The sequence below is a fragment of the Ammodytes marinus genome, assembly GCF_949987685.1.
Source record: "Ammodytes marinus genome assembly, chromosome: 9".
Lineage (NCBI taxonomy): Eukaryota > Metazoa > Chordata > Actinopteri > Uranoscopiformes > Ammodytidae > Ammodytes > Ammodytes marinus.
In genome coordinates this window covers 13496906-13516117 of record NC_137213.1, presented here as the reverse complement: position 1 = coordinate 13516117, position 19212 = coordinate 13496906, and the positions used below count along the sequence as shown (strand labels likewise).

Below are 19212 nucleotides of genomic sequence, written 5' to 3'. Positions count from 1 at the left end.
AGCTGCACACTTCCCTTTGCTGTCACCTTCTGTCTCCCTCCCACATCTTTCTCTTGCCCTCCTCCTGGTTCCCCCGGCAGAGGAGCGGAACAGACAGACAGCAAAGCCTAATTGAGATATGTGCAGTTGGGTCACTCTCCCATAGCCCCCCCCCCCCCCCCCTCAAGATCAGAATTGAATTAGCCGGCCCGGTGGCTCCATCAGCACAGATGTAAAAAGCTACTAGTAGTAAGACAATCAGACATGGAAGGCCCAAATTGCGAGAGAGAGAGACTCAGCTTTGAGTTGGTGGTAGACTGAGTGAGGTGATGAGCTGGAGGAGGAAGAGAGATAGACGGGACACTTAATGGGATTTTGAGTGAGGGTGAGAGGGGGTTACTTTGCCTTGACAGACATCTGAAGTCATGCCTTTTGATTGGCTAATTATTGGTGATCTGATAGCACTTTGACATGCTACGTCTGGATTTAATTAATAATATTAAAATCAATACTCTTCTTCCTCTTTTTTTTTCTTCTTCTGTGCATTAATGGTCTGAGTGCCAGTGTGTGTAACGTGGAGACGAAACACTGATCCCACTGGATTTAACCCCTCTAACTATCTCTTGTGTCAAAAACTGATTTTTATCCGTTTTTTGTGTTTTTTCCGTCTGGCATCTCTGCAGTTAATCATGGGCTTGGGCACCCAGGGGGCAGAGAAGAAGAGTGCAGCATCCATCGCCTGCTTCCTGGCAGCTAACGGAGCGGACCTGACCATTCGTAACAAGAAGGGCCAGTCCCCTCTAGACTTGTGTCCCGACCCCAGCCTCTGCAAGGCTCTGGCCAAATGCCACAAAGAGAAGAGCAGGTAAACATCCCTTAAAGGAATAGGTTGACATTTTTGGAAATAAACCTTTTTTGCTATTCTTTTGCTTTCTTTTTTTGCTTTTATTTGGGGCCAAGGGTTAGATGGGAAGATCAATACCACTCTCATGTCTGTCTGTTAAATATGAGCCTGGAGACCTATAGCTTATCACAGCCTGAAGACCGGAAACTGCTAGTGTACTCTTTGTTGAAAGTCGCTTTGGAGAAAACTGTCTCCCAAATGAACGTAATGTGATGCCTGAACCATTCAAACCATTTTTATTAAATCATTATAAAATGAAATTAGATTCTTCTTTTTAGAGCAGTTGCTTCTTAGAGCAATGGATTTGCTTTTGATCATATCTATACAGTCATGAAGACCTAGATGTATACTTCTAATTATTTATTTAGTATGCTTTTCACATTTATGTGGCCAAATATTGTTCATCTAACTGACATTATGATGCTTCTAAAAAGCCTTAAAACAAACAGATCCTATAGTTATGTGTTTGGTCATGCATCCAAATTGACTACCAACACCTGAAAGATGTTTTCGATTTTTCTTTTGTCTCTCTCTCTGTCTTCCCATGTTGCTGTTGTTTTTCCTCTTCCTCTCTGGCCAGTAATCTCTTCTGTTATCTCACACACTGTGGTTTCTTTATTCTCCATGTTCCAGCGGCCAGGTAGGCACGCGCAGCCCGTCCCAGAACAGCAACATCGAGTCACTGGACGAGTGTATGGTGTGTTCAGACATGAAGAGAGACACTCTATTCGGGCCCTGTGGACACATCGCCACCTGCTCCCTGTGCTCGCCACGCGTTAAGAAGTGTCTCATCTGCAAGGATCAGGTCCAGTCTAGAACCAAGGTATCACACACACACACACACACACACACACACACACACACACACACACACACACACACACACACACACACACACACACACACACACACACACACACACACACACACACACACACAAGCATTACTCACTACCGTCTGTCCAACACAGAAATAGATAGAGATAAGACGGAGGAGCCTGTGGACAATTGTATTCCCTTTTTTTTTGTTTATGTTTAACCTTTCTGTCCGTCCACAGATTGAGGAGTGTGTAGTCTGCTCTGACAAAAAGGCAGCCGTGTTGTTCGAGCCCTGTGGTCACATGTGCGCTTGTGAGAGTAAGTTTCCACATCTTACATCATCATAACCCTCACATTTTTACGGACGATTATTAGGGCCAGGGGAGAGTGGGAAATGTTTTTTTTTTTTTCATTATGCACTGCAGAATAAAGTAAAGATTCAATGTTGAGAGTAAAGATGAAATACAATGTTGAGAATTAACTCGACAGGTAAAGACTGCAGTAAAGTTGGAAAGATGTCAAAAGATTCAAACTTCTGGTATCAAGTAATAAGTAAAGAAAACGTTATAAAACACAGATCATGCAGATCTTTGCTATCGTCATAAAACAGATTATGGGCTACAACCCCATTTTTGCCAAAACAAGACTAAGTTTAGAGGGGCGCCCTTAGCTCAGTTGGTAGGGCGTCTCCCCCATGGGCCTCGGCCAGCAGCGGACCCGGGTTCGATTCCAGCCCGTGGTCGTTCTCTGCATGTCACTCCCCTCTCTGCCCCATTTAAACTCTGTATCTACACTATCAATAAAGCATAAAAATACCAAAAAATATATATTAAAAAAAAAAAAAAAAAAAAGGACTAAGTTTAGCACCTTTTTTTTCCTCGAAGACCATCCCTGGCCCTAATACTCTTCCTTACATTTGCGCCAGCTGTATCTTTTTGTCCAGTTTCTGGATTATAAAAAAACATATCCTTATATAGAGTCTGACCAGTGTGCCTTTTTTTTCTTTTCTTTTTTTGCCACCAGACTGTGCCATCCTCATGAAGAAGTGCGTACAGTGTCGGGCTGTGGTCGAACGCCGCACCCCCTTCGTTCTGTGCTGTGGAGGGAAAGGTATGGAGGATGATGATGCCGTTGATGATGATGATGATGAGGATGATGATGATGATGATGATGATGATGATGATGAGGACCTTAGTGAGTGAATCTTCCACACATTCCCTTTTAATTCCCCCTCTTATTTTTCCTTCTTTCTTTTCTTTCTTTTTGAGTTTCCACTGTGCTCAAAGTATCTGCTGTTTTATCTTATGTTTTGCTTTGTCGCTGCCTTGCTTATGCATTTTATTCCTTTCATTTTTGCATCACTGATATGTTGTTTTTTTCTATTTTTCTCATCCTAGTAGTAGACATGTTAGAAATGTATGAATCAAGTCAGATCTTTTGAAACAGTTCATTTATATATTGAACAAGCTTCTATCTAGATATTGGCTTGGCTCCCAGTGTCTTCCCTGAAATTTGCCCTACAGATCTTCCAAAGAGATAGGATCTCGGGTTTCATATTGTAATGTTTTTAATAGTGGGGTCTTAGAAGCCACTTTCTAGATTGAGTTTTGCTGACCCGCATTGACTAATACAATAATGTCAAACAACCCGTGATTACCTTATTCATATTTCTGTGGATGAACTAATTTGTAAGCATATGCTAAACAACCTGTAGTCATAATGCTATATGCATATTGCTACATGAATGTTAAAAAAAAGAGGTGAATTATAATACCTGCCTCGTAGAGAATTTCTAAATCTAGACACAGTTTTTTGAATGTTAAAACACCTAAGAATCACGCTTTTTCAGTTTTACCCAAAATATGACTCTTCACACAGAATAGAGATGCAATGTAGTGTGTAATTAAATGTATTTATTTTTGGTTACATTCACAATCCATCCTCTTGTCTCCAAGTTGAACACAGTGTCTTATTGCCCATGTCCTTCTTTTAGTGGTGCATCTCACCAGTGGTGATTTTCTATCGTGTTTTCCACGTTTTATTTTTTGAGTTAAAAGGGAAACTGTTGTAAGTTCACTAACTTCATGTTTACCCCACATATTAATTATTTTACATCTCTCCACGTGTCAGCTTGTTTCCCTGCATAATCCCACCTGCAGTCGTTAGCGGACATTTTAAAAAACGAAAGCAGAACCAAACACTCATGCAAGGGGCAGCATTGATTGTGTATCTCCTTTCCCTACATCCCAGTAACACTGGTGTCAGTTACAAAAACAAAATCTAGTCTACTAAATTTGTCTCGTCACGTTGGTTATAATGGACTTCTATCTGAGAGAGTGCAAGCATTAGCGTCATGCTTTGGCATTGGCTGATGGCAAAGAGAGAAATAAATACCTGCCGCTATGCATTTTAACTAGGAATTCTACATAGTGACTATATTCCCTTTCTTTCCGTAATCATTGTTTCCAACCTGCTAGCTTTCTCTTTCAAAATCTTTCTCTGAACCCCCCCTAGTAGTTTTGGTCCTCAGGCCAACAGTAGAGCTTGGTGAGGAAGGCTCCTGTTATAACAATGTGACTGGTTATTCCCAGCAGGGAGTTCTAACACTATGGCAGGGGGATCGCAGGATCTTCTCCAGCCCAACAATCTGGCACTAAGTTGGTGTAAGTATACTTCTATGATCCCCTCCCTTATCAGACCTCCCCACAGTGCTGCCCTGGCCCCATCCCCTCCCCTTACACCCCCTCCCTTTCTCTTTCAGTGACACACACACATACCCTAAACAGTAAAACACTGATGCAGTATAAGAAGAATCACACTGCTGCTCATTATTTCTGGCCGATGTTTGCCAGTTTGGAATGGAGTCCCTAACAGGGCCTCAGTCCAGCTTATTTTTGTTGAGTGCAAAAATAATATATTCAGGCAGTTTCACATTGCTATCATTATACACATGCATCCAAAGGCTCTTTCAGTGCCAATAGCGCTGTTTGATGTTTTGTCCTTTGCCAGTTTATATTTCGAATAATTACAAAATATGCTATTGCGAATGCTAGTCATTTAACAGTGAATGCAATGCCAAAACGGACTGCTAGAGTCCAAGTTTGATCTGCCAAACGTAATTGTGTGTGTGTGTGTGTGTGTGTGTGTGTGTGTGTGTGTGTGTGTGTGTGTGCGTGTGTGCGTGTGTGTGTGTGTGTGATCCATGCTTGTTCACAGAACTCATGTTTTAAATATACTCTAGTTCCCAGGTTGTTTCAGAATGGTAATGTTGTTGTGGCTCCATTTCTTTTTTATTGGCGATGTAGTTTATCATTACGGGGAGGTGAAGTTTGATGTGGCCACTGGTCTAAGTCTATTGGCTGCTAATTCCATTTTTTTCTTCCTCATTATGTGCCATTGTGTCCAAACAGCTAGCGGAAACATCCCGGCCATGCAAAGGGATAAGGACAACACCAACGTCAACGCTGATGTACAGAAGCTACAGCAACAGCTCCAAGACATCAAGGAACAGGTGAGCATGTTAAACACAGGCCACTTGGTGGGATCCACATCGCCACAGCGTCTTAAGTTAGAGGTTGTTAGCTTCCAGTTAGTTGGCAATGTCAGGGGTTAAAAAACAGATTGATTCTTTAATTAAAGCTATAGTCCGTAACTTATGTTGCCCCCATAAGGAATTCTGAGTATTTCAACAACACTGCTGACACATCTACAGGAAGTTCCTACGCCAATGTCAGGGGCAACACCAGTTTGTAAACGCTGCGATACTGAGAAATACATAGAGAGTTTTGTGGAGCTGATAGGCTAAATCAACTTTGTGTCAACTTGTTTGCCGACGGCTTGAATGTAATAGACACTCATTCATATAAAAAAAAGTTACGCACAATAGCTTTAAAATAAAAAGGGGGCAGAAAATAGTCATTTTTAGCCACCAAAAATTAATAACTTTACAACTTTTACAGAAGCTACAGCAACAGCTCCAAGACATTAAGGAACAGGTAAGCATGTAAAACACAGGCCAGTAGGTGGGATCTACAGCGTCTTAAGTTAGAGCTTGTTAGCTCCCAATTAGTTGTCACTGTCAGGGGTTAAAACAGATTGATTCTTCAATTAAAGCTATAGTGCATGATTCTGTTGCCCCCATGAGGAATTCTGAGTAATTACAACAACACTGTTGGTGCATCTTCAGGAAGTAAGCCTTTAGTGATCACGCATGGATTGTATTCCTTCTGATGAATGTCCTGATGTTTTATTTTGCCGTAGAATCAACAACTGAAGAATTTCTTGGGGTTAGGGTTCTTCTTGGGATTTTTCTGAGCTCCTACGCCAGTGTCAGGGGCAACACCAGTTTGTTGATACTGAGAAATATAGAGTTTTGTGGAGCTGATAGACTAAATCAACTTTGTGTCAACTCGTTTGGCGATGGCTTGAATGTACCGTAATTTTCGGACTATAAGCCGCGACTTTTCCCCCATTTTTCCACCCTGTTATTACGCAGCACAGTATATGTTCTGTAGCTACTAGGGATGGGCGTTAGTAATCAAGTACTCGAGTACTCCTCGTTTCAAATTAACTCGATTGGTGGATGAGGAAAATCTTTTTTTTTTTTTGTCTGTAGCCTTTAGGCTGGCGGGCCGCCCCTATTTTAAAATGTTATATACGTGTACGAAACGGCACAAAACGGATAAAATAAAGTTTAACAAAATTAAATATTTTGATGCAAGTGCAATAAACTGAGCGTTGTGTCAAACAGCAACTGCAAGTAACTGCCACCTCCGTGCCACCGCAGCGCAGCCTGTGTTCTCCACGGCACCGCGGAGCTGAACACGGTCTCTCCTTTCTCTAGAACATTTTCAGGAATATAACTGTCCAATTATTTCAAAGCAGATGATAAAGTTACGTTTATAAAAAGGGGAGATGACACCTGTTACTCTCAGTTAGTAATGAGTAGACTCCAGGTGAGCATGCAAGGTGCTCTCCGCTTGGAAAGAAAAGTAAAGAAGAAGTGAGGCTTACTTCAGGCACATTCGCTCCGAGCCAACAACAGTTAAGAAGCCTTCAATAGGGAATATGGGATGAGATTCAAAAACCGACCGGTGTAACGTTCCGTTAATGAGGAATTAGTCGCGGTAATTATTCACGGACACGGAGTGAGCATTACGCGGTTGGATATACAACTATCTGCTTTGGTGAGTTATTTATATGTATTTAAATTGTAGGACAATAATTTTATATTTTTTGCTGCCCTTCTTATTTTAAATGGTGACTGAGGCTATTTTTTTTTTGTTACAACTACAGCCCGTGCTTTTTTTATCTTTTTTTCTCCGCACCGCAGACCTACTCGATCGGTTTAAATTGTGGCCCGTCTATTTAATTACTTTCAGTGAGGAAAATGTGTTTTAAACTTGTGGAAAAAAATCCTTAATATTATATGGCAACTGTGACTGTTTGACAATAAGCATTGAGCGCTTTATTGCGGTGAACCGTTGTTCTGCAGACAGATGCGTTGCGTTCTAAAAATAGAAAAAAGTTTAACGAGGAATCGATTGATCCTCGAGGAATGCAAGCGATCACACGAGTAGCGAAAACACTCGTGCCCATCCATAGTAGCTACTATTGCACTAAATGGTAACACTTGAATACGTTATGCAAATATGCAACTTGTTTGTTGAAATGTTAATAAATGGGAGCTTCCTCAAGCAGCCATCTCTTTCCCGACAATCTCCTCTGTGCACGAACTCTTACATATGGTAATTAAACATTATAACACCTGCGGCTTATAGTCCAGTGCGGCTTATAGTACGGAAAATACGGTAACCAAAATGTATTTATATGAAAAAGTTCTGAACTTTAGTTTTAAATAAAAAGAGGGCAGCCAATAGTAAAAGTATGCCCATCACAAATTAAATTCAATTTATTTACAACTTTTTTTGTCTGATCAGCAGTCCAAAACTGAACAGTAATAAACTAACAATTATATAAAAGATAGAAAATCGTCCATTCTTATGTTTAACAAGGTTGAACCAGTATCTGACAAACAAAAATAATGTTCTACCATAATGTTAATTTATTTATTTGTTCATTGGATAGGGACAGAGCACATTAATCCACATCAGTATGAAAACTACAAAACGTAAACGTGCTGGAGAAAGCAAAAATACTAATTTCTGTTTGTCACCTAGGCATAAACATGACAAGTGACTATAAACAAATATAAATTAACAACACATATACAAAAAAAATACAAATATACACATTATAAACAAAAATTACAAATAAAAATGTCTAAGCATTTTTTTTCATAAACTACCAAAGAGGAATAAAATCAAATGGAGCTGGGATTTGATGGAACACTGCTGTAACTGAGATGTCTTATTTCATAAAGTTTCTGTTTAGATCTTGACTCAGTGAGTTATTCTCTTGTGCGATTTCAAAAAAAAAAACGACCATCGCAACACAATTGTTGTCTCTTCATCTTGTGTGCAGACCATGTGTCCGGTGTGTCTGGACCGGCTGAAGAACATGATCTTCATGTGCGGCCACGGCACCTGCCAGCTGTGTGGGGACCGAATGAGCGAATGCCCCATCTGCCGCAAGGGAATCGAGCGCCGCATCCTCCTGTACTAGACCCCAAACCTCTCCCTCCCATCCCTTCGCACAGACTGACTCTCTTCTATTAGAGCCCTCACCGGCCATGCCCGCCCGCTACGCCACAATCACACGAGCTGCTGCTGCTGCTGCCGCCACGCCAACATCCTTAGCCAGCCAAGGGCGTCCTCCAATGTCTTATTCAACACAACCAATTCCCTCTTAATGGTTTGACTGTGTTCAGATGGAAATTCTGTTACAAAAAAAAAAGAAAAAAGGAACAAATATGAATTGACTTTTTCTTCTTTCTTTTTTTTTGCTCTTCGGCTGTCATCGTGTGTCCTCACAGCAGCCACATATGTGCTTGTAACTACGGGCTTCGCCTTTTTTCAAAATGTTTTTTCTCTCTGCCTTGCTTTTCCCACCATCCCACAATTCTCATTTCTGTGTCACTTTCTCTGTTTGGATTTAATATGTAAAAGCTTATTTTCTCTTGATGGAGTCTATGCTGGCTCCTTTTAGACTCATGGTCTTTGATATTCACTAAAGGAGCAAGTCCCACTTCTGGATTTTCAGTTCAGAGCGAAATTCAGAAGTGTGGAGGAGGTGACGTAGAGGTCGGCCTGTTACCTTTTTTCATGTAAAGTTCTCATGCATCTGTCGCCCAGTGCCAGCTGCCATCAAGTTTTATTGTATTTGTAAATCTCTTTATGCACGCCTATTTGGTATCGGAAGCTCCAGATGTGGATTTTTAAGTACTTCATTGTTCATGACAGTATGGCAAGTTTGTGAAACTTAACTGTTTTGCACCATTTTAAAAGGTTCAGTGAGTGTTTTTTTTAGCGTCTTGTCTGTGTTCAGTTTGGCCGTCGTGACACACTGTATGCCGACATGTCCTTGCGGTTGGAGACCAGATGTTGGCAGTTTTGCACTAGAAAAAAAGCTGAGTCAGGGTAAAAGCTCTTCTTTTTTTCTGCACTGACTTTGGAGGTCCACTTAAGCTCAACAAGGAAAAAGAAAAGAAAAACAGAGATAAGAGTTGTAGTAACTGCCAGGTAGCACGCCACACCCGTACAATGTTTACCAAGCTGTACCGAGAACGCCAACGGTGTCGCAACACCTTTTTGTCTGTGAGTTCCAGAGCCGCCGTTGTAGGGAATCAACAAATTCAAGACAAACACACAAACTCACTCAGCTTCTGTCCAGTGATCAGCCCCCATTGTACCTGTATTTGTTGTACACACAAACACACACGATGCAAATGTTTAATGTAACAAGAGTATCTCGTCACAACCTGGTGTTAAACTGTTGAGACTTGCTGGTTATTGTCTGACGAGAATTGTATCAATGAACATTGCTAATTTACCATTGATGACTGTGCCATTTGCTTCCAAAAAAACTACTTGTTAAATAACTTGTAATGGGGATAAGGTGCTCTTTAACTTGTATTACTATTTCTTTTTATTTAAGTGTATTTCCTTTATTCTCGAAATCAACATTTATTGAGCTAGAGAGTACAATCTATTAGAACACTAAGATGAAAATGTAGAATAAATTATTTTGTATTGCTGCCCAAAAGAAAATAGGATTTATAGGTATCACTGCCTTCCTAAAATGTAGCCTCAAAATCTCTCAAACATTCTGCTTTGATATTAATGTTGCGATGTTTATGTTTATTATTTTTGTTTGTTTTGTTATTTTCGTTGGCTTTTTGTTTGCAAAAGCTTTCTAGCAATCATCAATAGAAGCATTTTTCTCTGGTCTCCCTAAGTCTAACTTGTTCAGTTGTGAAACAGAAAAACAAAAAAGATATTTTGTTGTCAGAAATGTCAAGTATCTTTTTACCAGTGTTTTATTTGGGAGGAAAGCTCATGCATTTTTTAAAGACGGAACCCTTGCCTTACCTCTTTTAAAAGGCAGTTGCCCACATGGGAATTGCAACCACATACAAGCATTGTTTTAGTTTTTTCTTTAGGACTGAAAGCAACTTTTTTGAGTACGTTTTTGATTCTTTTAATTGATCATGATAACACTTTAAGCTAGAAGCACTAATACGCTTTATGGTAGTGTTGTCTTGTTATGGTTGTTATGAAAAAGCCTATTTTGTACTTTTATTTCCCATACCTGTAATTGTCCTGTTGGAAATGTATCGGTAGTATTTTCTTTGGCATGAATGTTTGACATGCAGTACGACATGTATCATGAAAACCGTTCAGTCTGTATTGCTAATAAGTGCTTTTAAAACAACCATATAGCTAAAATAAAGTTCTTAATGAACAATGGGACTTTCAAGGTTTGTTTTTCTAACTTCCTCTACTGAATTTTCCACTACCTTGTTATTTTTGTTTGTTTGTTTTTTCAAGTTGAGCTTAGATGTAGTTGGCTTCTCATGAGCAGAACATTTGCATTTTGTTGCTTTTCTCCTGCTGTGCAGCGTCTGCCTCACCGAGGAGACAGGGTTCCAGGGATGGGAGGTGTGAGGTAATTGAAAATGCTAACACCTAATAATGACTCGGCACCAGCGTGCTATAGGTCAGCTATGCTAATCGGAGAGAGGGAAGAGAGAAGAGGAAAAAGAGCAGGAGTAGAGAAAACCACTCGGGAGAGATGAGAGAGACCTAAATAGAGTGATGCATCTTCTCCAGCCAGCGGTGTGACAGCAGGACATCTCACAAGGCATCTCCGCAGCACTAAGAAATTATGACCAAAGGCCATTTATGTTCTAGCTCATTGACTAGTCCATTCATAACCTGGACGTCTTTGGGCTTGGCTCACATGCGGCGGCAGTATTTGGCTGCTCATAACAAGACATTCATCATGCTGTCATCCTTTCAGTCCGTCAATGCACACGGACCTTACGGCAGACACCTCTTTATACTCCCTCCCATCTCTGGGACTTGGCACAAGGCCTTGACAGTCGGTGTGTAGTTTGGTGTCATGTCCGTGGAGCTTTGTCATTTTCTACTCAAGTACCTCTCCCTCAAACAGTGGGCCCTCATGTGGTTTACCTGCTGCAGTGAGTGAGTGACTGCTGTTGCTGGCCCCACTTTCACCCTTTTCTTCCACAGCAGTTTTTAATTGTCTGGCCTACAGCATAACATTTTTTAGAGGTTTTACTTGGTAGAATAACTCATTTACCAATGTTTATTTGGATACTTTACACCATTTAATTAATGGTATTTATGTATGTGAACATGGGACCTATGTAATGCTTTGAGCATTGACTGTCATGTTAGTACGGTAGTTGTTTGGCTTGGCAGAGTGATACGCCATAACACAGTGAAGGAATGTACACCATTTGTTGCCAGAGTTCTGCTGTCCACTTGAAGTGGTAATGAATTAGCCTGCAGAAGCTGGGCCTGTGCCTTTTACTTTAACGACCCAGAGATTATTTCCCCCTTAATAGATACAAAATGATCAGTTGGTCTTCAGAATTGTTGCTTATTGACTTACAGTTGCAGCTATAGTTGTATGCAGTAAGTGTTAAAGTTGGATTCAGCGATTCTGGAGTATGCTGGTTGTCAAATTCACTTTTTGTCAAAAAAGGTGATATTTACTGACTTTGACGAAGTGATATTTTGCAACAATCATTACAGTATTTTAGATCATGTGATAGTCCGTGTGCTTCCAACTCTGTAGCTACAGCTTCATTGACCCCCTTGTGGCTGAATGGGTGCAAATCTCTGCAGACAGTTTCAAAGATCTTGTGAAAAGCCTTCCCCTTTGTTGCACATCCACATTCTTTTGGCCATGTAGCTGCATGTCATTACAAAACAATAAATATTTGACATTAACAGTTGTGTGTAATCTGAGACATTCTGCCATTCCATCGGATGCTTGTCCATCATTGTGACTTGACTGCAGACTAGGCCCTGCCACACTGACTGTCGGCATGCTGGAAAAGGCGCTATCTCTCCCCTGGCCGTGGCTTGATCCGGGGGCCAGGATCCCTGACCGCCACGCCTGTCACTGCCTCAGCTGCTTTAAGGGCTGCAGTGTTTGCTGACTGGACTGCAGGGGTTGTTACTCCCACACCGGGGGGGGGTGGGTGGGGAGGGGGTTCAGCTAATCCACCGGCCGCCCCCGCAGAGTGTGAGTGATGTTGGGCCCGACACTGCAGGCTTCAGCGAGCAGCAGATAGAGATGAATTGAACCCCGTGGAGAGCAGGGCAGCCAGCCACCATCGGGGAAAGTGACTATGACCACTATCTGCTTCAAGTCTCTCAGTGCTGTGATCACTGAGAAAAGGGTGTCGGTGACATACATCTGTCCATGCCTCAACCCAGCCCCTCCTCAGGGGGGGTGCACTGGTTCTGAAGTTATGACCCGAAATGAATGAATATATTCTCTCCACATTTTACTGTGAAGCTCTGACAAACACGTTTTTGTCATGCAGGCTTCACAGCACATCACAAGGTGGCAGTACATCCAACGACTTGTCACAGATACACTGACATGTGTGGTGCAGAGGACATATCCACAAAATCTAAGTACACTTACTCATGCGTTCTGTTTTGGTGTGACAGCTAGTTTTGACATCATTCATCTGGAGTAGTTTTATTTTTATTTTATTTTTCAGGTCAAAAAAAGCTCACTTTGAATTAATTTGAGTTAATCTTCACATGGCTGGCAGCAACAAGTACAACAGTTCTATTTATCACCTCATCTTGATACTGAACTTGACCTCTACATGTTGGGATCCTTCCGGCTAGAAACAGCATGAAGGACCTCTCATAATAATAATCTTAAACCCAGGCCAAAAGGTGAAACCCATCCAGAGTCTTTACATCAAGTTAATAAAATGAGAAATGTACTTTTGGTAAATTCCATTCACTTTTCTGTTCTCATTTATTAGGTCTCAGTGGGGAATTCATTCTATGAAAAAGAAGCAGAAGAAGATTATTGGACCTTGAATTGTACCCATTTGCAACACATTTCTTATTGCGCAACTTTATTTGAAATGTTTTTAAAAAACAAGACCGAAAAACACTGCTGCTGCAGAAATCAATTCCTCCCCTGTATTCAGTCGGCCAACAAAGGGGAGAACTGTGTTTTTTCTATCTGTTTTTTGGCCACTCGGGGCTTTCCTTCCATGTTGGAGGAATTGATCGCTCACTGTCTGAAAGTCCTCTTTCCCTCTACTTCTCTCTCATGTCATTCAGTTCACAAGTCCTGCTGAATTTATTGTGTTGGTTTATGGTCGAGGCCCGAGCAAAGTGCAATTCTGGCTGTCTGGTCAGACTCTTCGAGGAACCGAAGAGAAGGGAAGGGCCCATGATGTAGGGCCTAGGGGAATTCGGTCAGCCATATTCTGGCACCAAATCTTTTTTACTTTAAGCCAGCTAATTGGGGACATGAACCATTACTTTATTATTATTATTAAAGGTGCACTATGTAACTTTTGTTGTTAGTGAAGTGAAAATTTTTATAATGTATAAAGTCATAACTGAATAAATAAACTTTCCTTACAGGAAAATTGGATCCCTGGAACACTGTTTGAAGTTAGAAAGCTACCTTAAGAGTAACTGTTTCACTGTTGTAAACCTCCCTCTCCTGAAACTGCCTTCTGCACCTTTAAGTATAGAAGCTAAACATTGTGTCTTCATCGAGGACGATTCATACTCAGGATAAAGTTTAGCACGTATCAGCCGCGTTGTTATGGTTACAGTAAGCCTTCAGGGAACTACTTCTAAGTCACTCAATGTCCCCACATGTGATATAACCCTGCATGTGTTTGTATGGGTGGGTTGGTGTACCTGAGAACAGCAGCCCCACCTCCACAGTAAAGCTATAAACTCAGTTATCCTCTCCCACAGATCCCTCCTCAAAATATATTGGCCCCTGACATGCTGATTGCTTTATTGATATTGATCAGGGCAAAGTGTCAAACCACTCGTCCATCCCTCTCTCAGTGGTGGGTAATTGGTATTCACGCATGTGGAGGGAGAATGTTAACAAACAACACTAAGTCCTGTTTATGCGGGTATAACATTTCTATGAGTCAAACAAGCAAGATGTAGCTCATTGTACTTTTTCTGGTATGCCATTGACTTTTTTGTGATTTAAACGTAATAATATGTTATTACAATTTTCCTAATATCATTTGTATTATACTGACATTAAATCATGTGCATATGGCTTCAGAACAGGAATGTGCATGGTTGCAATTGTGGTGCACTGGGTCACAGCCAGTGTTCCAAAAAGTTACTTTTAAAAAAAATATATTTTATGTTTAAAGACAAATTGCATAATTTGCACTTTATTTTTAGAGTTCCTACCTTTATTTTACGTTCATTTAATGATTTCAACAAAGTAAAACCTCTTTCACAGTCCCCAAACCAAATACACAGTGACTTTTGACCTATTGGTTTGTAGCCCCACTCAGTGCCGCTCTTATCATCCCAGCACGATTGGAGACTGGAGCCTGCATGCCGCATTTACAGTGCAAATGTTATCGTTCCAATGACACTTTAAACAGTCTTTATCAATATATAGTCATTCAAGGTTTATGAGCTTTGATAAAATGCCACTAACCAAAGCAGGGTCATTACAATGCGTAACTATAAGAGGTGTATATTCAGCTTAAAATGATTTCATTTTTATTTTTATTTTTTTTTAATCATTTGGCACTTTTAATTCTCAACAGGTCAAATAAACACTGCATGCTAAGAGGACAAAGTGGCCTAAATGGAAAAAGATATTGATTTTCTCCTCAGGAAGAGCAGCGTGAGGGCAAACTACAGTGTGAGTTTGGCAGAACCTTATCATCCTATTATCTTTAAAACAGTGGGTTATCATAATTGCTTACTTAATAATTCTATAAAAGTGTGGAGGTGCAACCTTTGCCTGGGCAGTAAACTGTCAAGTGCTTTTGATGCTGAGATTGAAAAAGATTCCTGACGCGGTTGCAAATTTGCTGCAACCTATTAATTTTATTGGGTAGATTGCAAACACTAACAGTGCAGCAATTTCCAGTCACGTAAAAAGGGTGAAAAATAAATAAATAACTTGCTGATTAAGTTAAACGAAAACCTGTAAAAAAAAGAAAGGTGTTATTCATATTTCTTTGGAAAAAATAATATATTAATAGCTACCCTTTTTCATCACCGCCACTAGTAGGCCTACATTCTTCAAATAATCAACCAATAGAAACAGTCCCCTCTCGATGTGATACATTTTACACCTCTACATGTATGTAGAACAATGGGGTAGACATACTTAATCAATGAGTGCAAACCTCATCACATTCAACTCTTAACTACGCAAACAAGGTGGTGTTGATGACACTGTCTTCCTTCATGGTGCCAGGTGACGAATTCTAAACAAGGTAGGCTTGGGGATCAGTATTAAGCCACATGCGAGCGGGAGTTCAACAGTTTGTATTCCCTGTGAACTCAGATCAACAAGTTACTCCCCAAGACAGAGTTTACTGAATTTCCCTGAGCCATCCCTTTTTTTCTTTTCTTTTCTTACTATTTCTTTCCGTTACTGTAAGAAAAAGGGGGTTCCATGGAGACGGCTAATGCTACAAAGACACGTTGTATAACAAAACAAGAGTAGCCTACATCTGACAGGTGCTCGCCTCCGCTGAGCAGGCAGTAACCTTGGAGTGAGTAGACAGGAATGCAGCAGCTCTATCTGAGCTCAGAGGGAAATACTGACTGCAAAGGCCTTCTTTTTCGGAGAGGGAAATCAATATTCCAGAGTCCATCTCGGGGGCAGACATTTCGGTGTCTTTTTTTTTTTTCAGCTGGGTTTCAGCTAGGCCTATGTGAAATAGGCCCAGAGTGACCCCTGGAAAAAAATAGTTAATGCCTAACTTCTTTATCTTTGTTTTACAGCCAAGGGTTGTACCTCCAAATCAATACACGATACACAAATATCACAGGGCTCCATGTTCTAGACAGAGAGCAATGATGAGGGCTTGAGAGCCAGGCAGCTTCACACCACCTGGCAGACAGAGAAACATCTCTTTGAAAGGCCAGAAGCTTCTGATGGAGTCAATGTAGTTAGTTGGGGTGACATTATAGGCTACATCAGGCAAGGTTTAATCAACATTCTACAGTTTTGTGTCACGTTTTGAAAGCTGTAGCCTATACCGGGCTAATGGCTAATATAACATTTGTTAAAGGAATACACTTATTCGCTTTGCTGATGAGAGTTAAACAGGATGATTGATTGCTACATATTTCATGGTTTATATGACTATCATGCTTTAGCTAGCAGCCGGCTAGCTTCTAGTTTAGGGCTAAAAGTTGAAGACTGCATATAGCGGCAAAAAAGTAGTCTGGCCTGTCACACCACTGCTATACATTTTAACACTGTTTTATTGTGAAAATTAATATATAAAGTGTTGATTAGTGAGCTGTAGAGGTACTGCTGGCATATTGTGTTTCCTCTGAACAAAGAAAGTCAAGCTAGCGGTTTTCAGTATTTGCTAAGCTAACTGGCTGCTGGCTGTGGCTTCAAAGTTTGCAGACGTGCGATTTATTCCGGTCTTCTAATATAAGACTTGGTGTATAATGTAGTGAATATCCCCCAAAAAACATAGTCAGTTTTTTTTATATATTTTTTAATTATTTTCTACTTTTGCTTTATGCCTGAATGGAGGAGAGACAAATAAAATGAGTTTGATAGAATATTGTATCAACCTACACTGGCAGAATTTCACACACACACAAAAACAAGTTAATATTAGAGTTGAAGGTCGCAAGCATGCACCCTGGGAATGCAGCATCTGGACCTTGATAGCAGACCAGCAATTTTCCGCACTGTTATTACAAAGCCTTTTGGATGGACTGCCGAAACCCGTTAAGATGTTTACAGCAAAGACCAACTAGCTTGAGGTTTTTCTCTCCTCTCTAGCGTCTCTACGCTGGCCCGAGATAGTTGATATCTGTCACTGTCTGGTACTCCGTCCCTGCAGACCTTGTAGCGAATCAACAGAGATGCTCCCAGACAGATAAAATGCCACATCAGAGTTTCAGAGGCCCTAAAGCAGGTTCCAGTTTTCCCAACCCAGTGTTATGGTGAGAGAAAGGAGCATCCACTTAGGGAGGAGAGACAACCCCCCCACCCTCTCTGATAGTAGCCGGTAATCTCTGAGGTTGACCCGTCAGTCAGGTCCTGGAGACGGATGACGTGAGGCCCCTGATAGGCTGTCTCCAACACAGGAGACACCAGCCGGCCGCACGGGCTGCTGGGACACAGAGCAGGACCCAAGGCGACGGACGTATTGGCGGGGGCCTGACAGGGGGGGGGGGGGGGGGGGGGGGGGGTTTGAAGACGAGGTGGGTCAGGGAGGTGGTGTGTGTGTGTGTGGCAGAGGAATGCCAAGACGGAGAGAGAGGAGGTGGGGGTCATGGAGAAGGTCTCCTGATGAGCACAGAGACAGTTCTCTGCTGGAGATTGTTGTGTGGCTGACAAAGTTTACTTAACACCAACCCCTGGGAGCTCAGGTCACCGGGGGTGGAGAGGGGGGGGGGGGGAACCCTGTTTGCCTCTAGATCGGATTGTTGTCACAGAAAAAAAAGGGTTGTGAAGAACAGTGAGGAGGTATAGGAATGATTAAGGGGCCTCTGTGGTACTGAGAGAAGGGTTTGCTGGTCCAAAAAATGTTTGAGATTGATTATCTACTCTAAACTGCCTGGCTCCCATTCAAGTCAATACAGTACGCAAATACACTCGCAATGATTACGTTAACATGTAGCCAGTTAGTTTTAGTTTAAATTACTTTGTTCTTAAGGCTTAATATCTTTACAACATTGTCATAATTCTGCAGCTGACTTTCAAATAGTTTCCCACAGGAAAGCACAGTGATTTGGACAAAAAGTGGTTAAGAAAATCGCCGTTTAGAATCAAAATATATGACCCACGTGAATCGTATAGATCCGAAGAGTTTTTGTTTTTGGGAGGGAGGGGGGGGGGGTAGCGGCAGCTGCCAGAGAAGTCAGCCAGCGCTTCCCAGACTGGACTGTGTGGGCGAGTTACCGTAGTGTGAGACAAGGGAATATCGTTATCTTGGCAATAAAACATCTTTGGTAGACGTCATGAGTAGCCTATTGTCCAATCAGCGTTAAGATCGGGCACAAGCATCACTGCTGCCGCTGTGTGTTCAGACTTTAGAATTGGCTAAAAGTCTCAATCAAAACCCTTTTGATAATAAAAAATTAGAGGCTTTGATTAAACACTGTCAATGCTTCAGAGGTTAATGTAACAGCCTACTGAAACAGAAACTATACGGAGGGACGCAGCTCACTGTATTTAGTCACGCTGTCCGTTTGCCGACATGGCTCTCTGTTAGACTCGAGACATAGAAAAAGATCGCGGAAGCCGTTCCCGTAGACAAAGTTAACGGGCAGGATATCCCCGACTGATTTCATCCATCAAACCACAGAGTTTTTTTCTGAGCGGCGTCTCACTCGCTCACTGGGTCTCCCGGGTCCCGGTGATTTTCACCGTCACAGCGATCGACTCGCTGCTTTGCTGGGGCGGAGACTTTGTGTGAAGGTGATTTAACATCACGGTCGTAGACGAATGTTATAACTTTATGCTGCATAGTTTGCACTGCACTGCTGACCCACACAGGACTCTTAAGTGAAGCTGACAGTTTAATGAGCGCACATTGCAGAAATGAAGTGTCTGCAGTGCGCTCACAATCAGAGCCGACCGACAGCCCCGCCCCCCCCCAATTTATTTTTATTTTTATTTTTTAGTTTGTGTGTTTGATATTAACATCATATTATTATATCATACAAAAAAAATAATACAATGTTTTGATCTAGATAGCCTAGTTAATAGCCCAATAATTTAATCAGTTCATCTGGGAGGTAATCCAAGTTTAACTGATCACGTCACGTTCACGTCCAGTGTGTATTGAGTTTATTTAAAGACATTTGGAAATGGGGCTCAGATGCCCATGCACTG

At 41.4% G+C, this 19212-nt stretch overlaps 1 protein-coding gene across 3 annotated transcripts in view; it reads left to right on the top strand.

Moving 5' to 3' along the window:
* mib1 (MIB E3 ubiquitin protein ligase 1) overlaps positions 1-10560 on the top strand; it is a 65971-nt gene extending 55411 nt beyond the window's left edge. Inside the window, exons 16-23 of one of the 3 annotated variants that reach the window (XM_080034727.1) lie at positions 663-844; positions 1517-1706; positions 1941-2019; positions 2725-2895; positions 4296-4364; positions 5112-5212; positions 5661-5696; positions 8185-10560. In XM_080034727.1, coding sequence (XP_079890853.1) covers positions 663-844; positions 1517-1706; positions 1941-2019; positions 2725-2895; positions 4296-4364; positions 5112-5212; positions 5661-5696; positions 8185-8325 — 969 coding nt within the window. In that variant the 3' untranslated portion in view covers positions 8326-10560. Of the gene's footprint in view, positions 1-662; positions 845-1516; positions 1707-1940; positions 2020-2724; positions 2896-4292; positions 4365-5111; positions 5213-5660; positions 5697-8184 lie in introns of all 3 variants that reach the window. The other 2 variants (XM_080034726.1, XM_080034728.1) reach the window with 2 other exon arrangements.
* The last annotated feature ends 8652 nt before the right edge of the window (positions 10561-19212 follow it).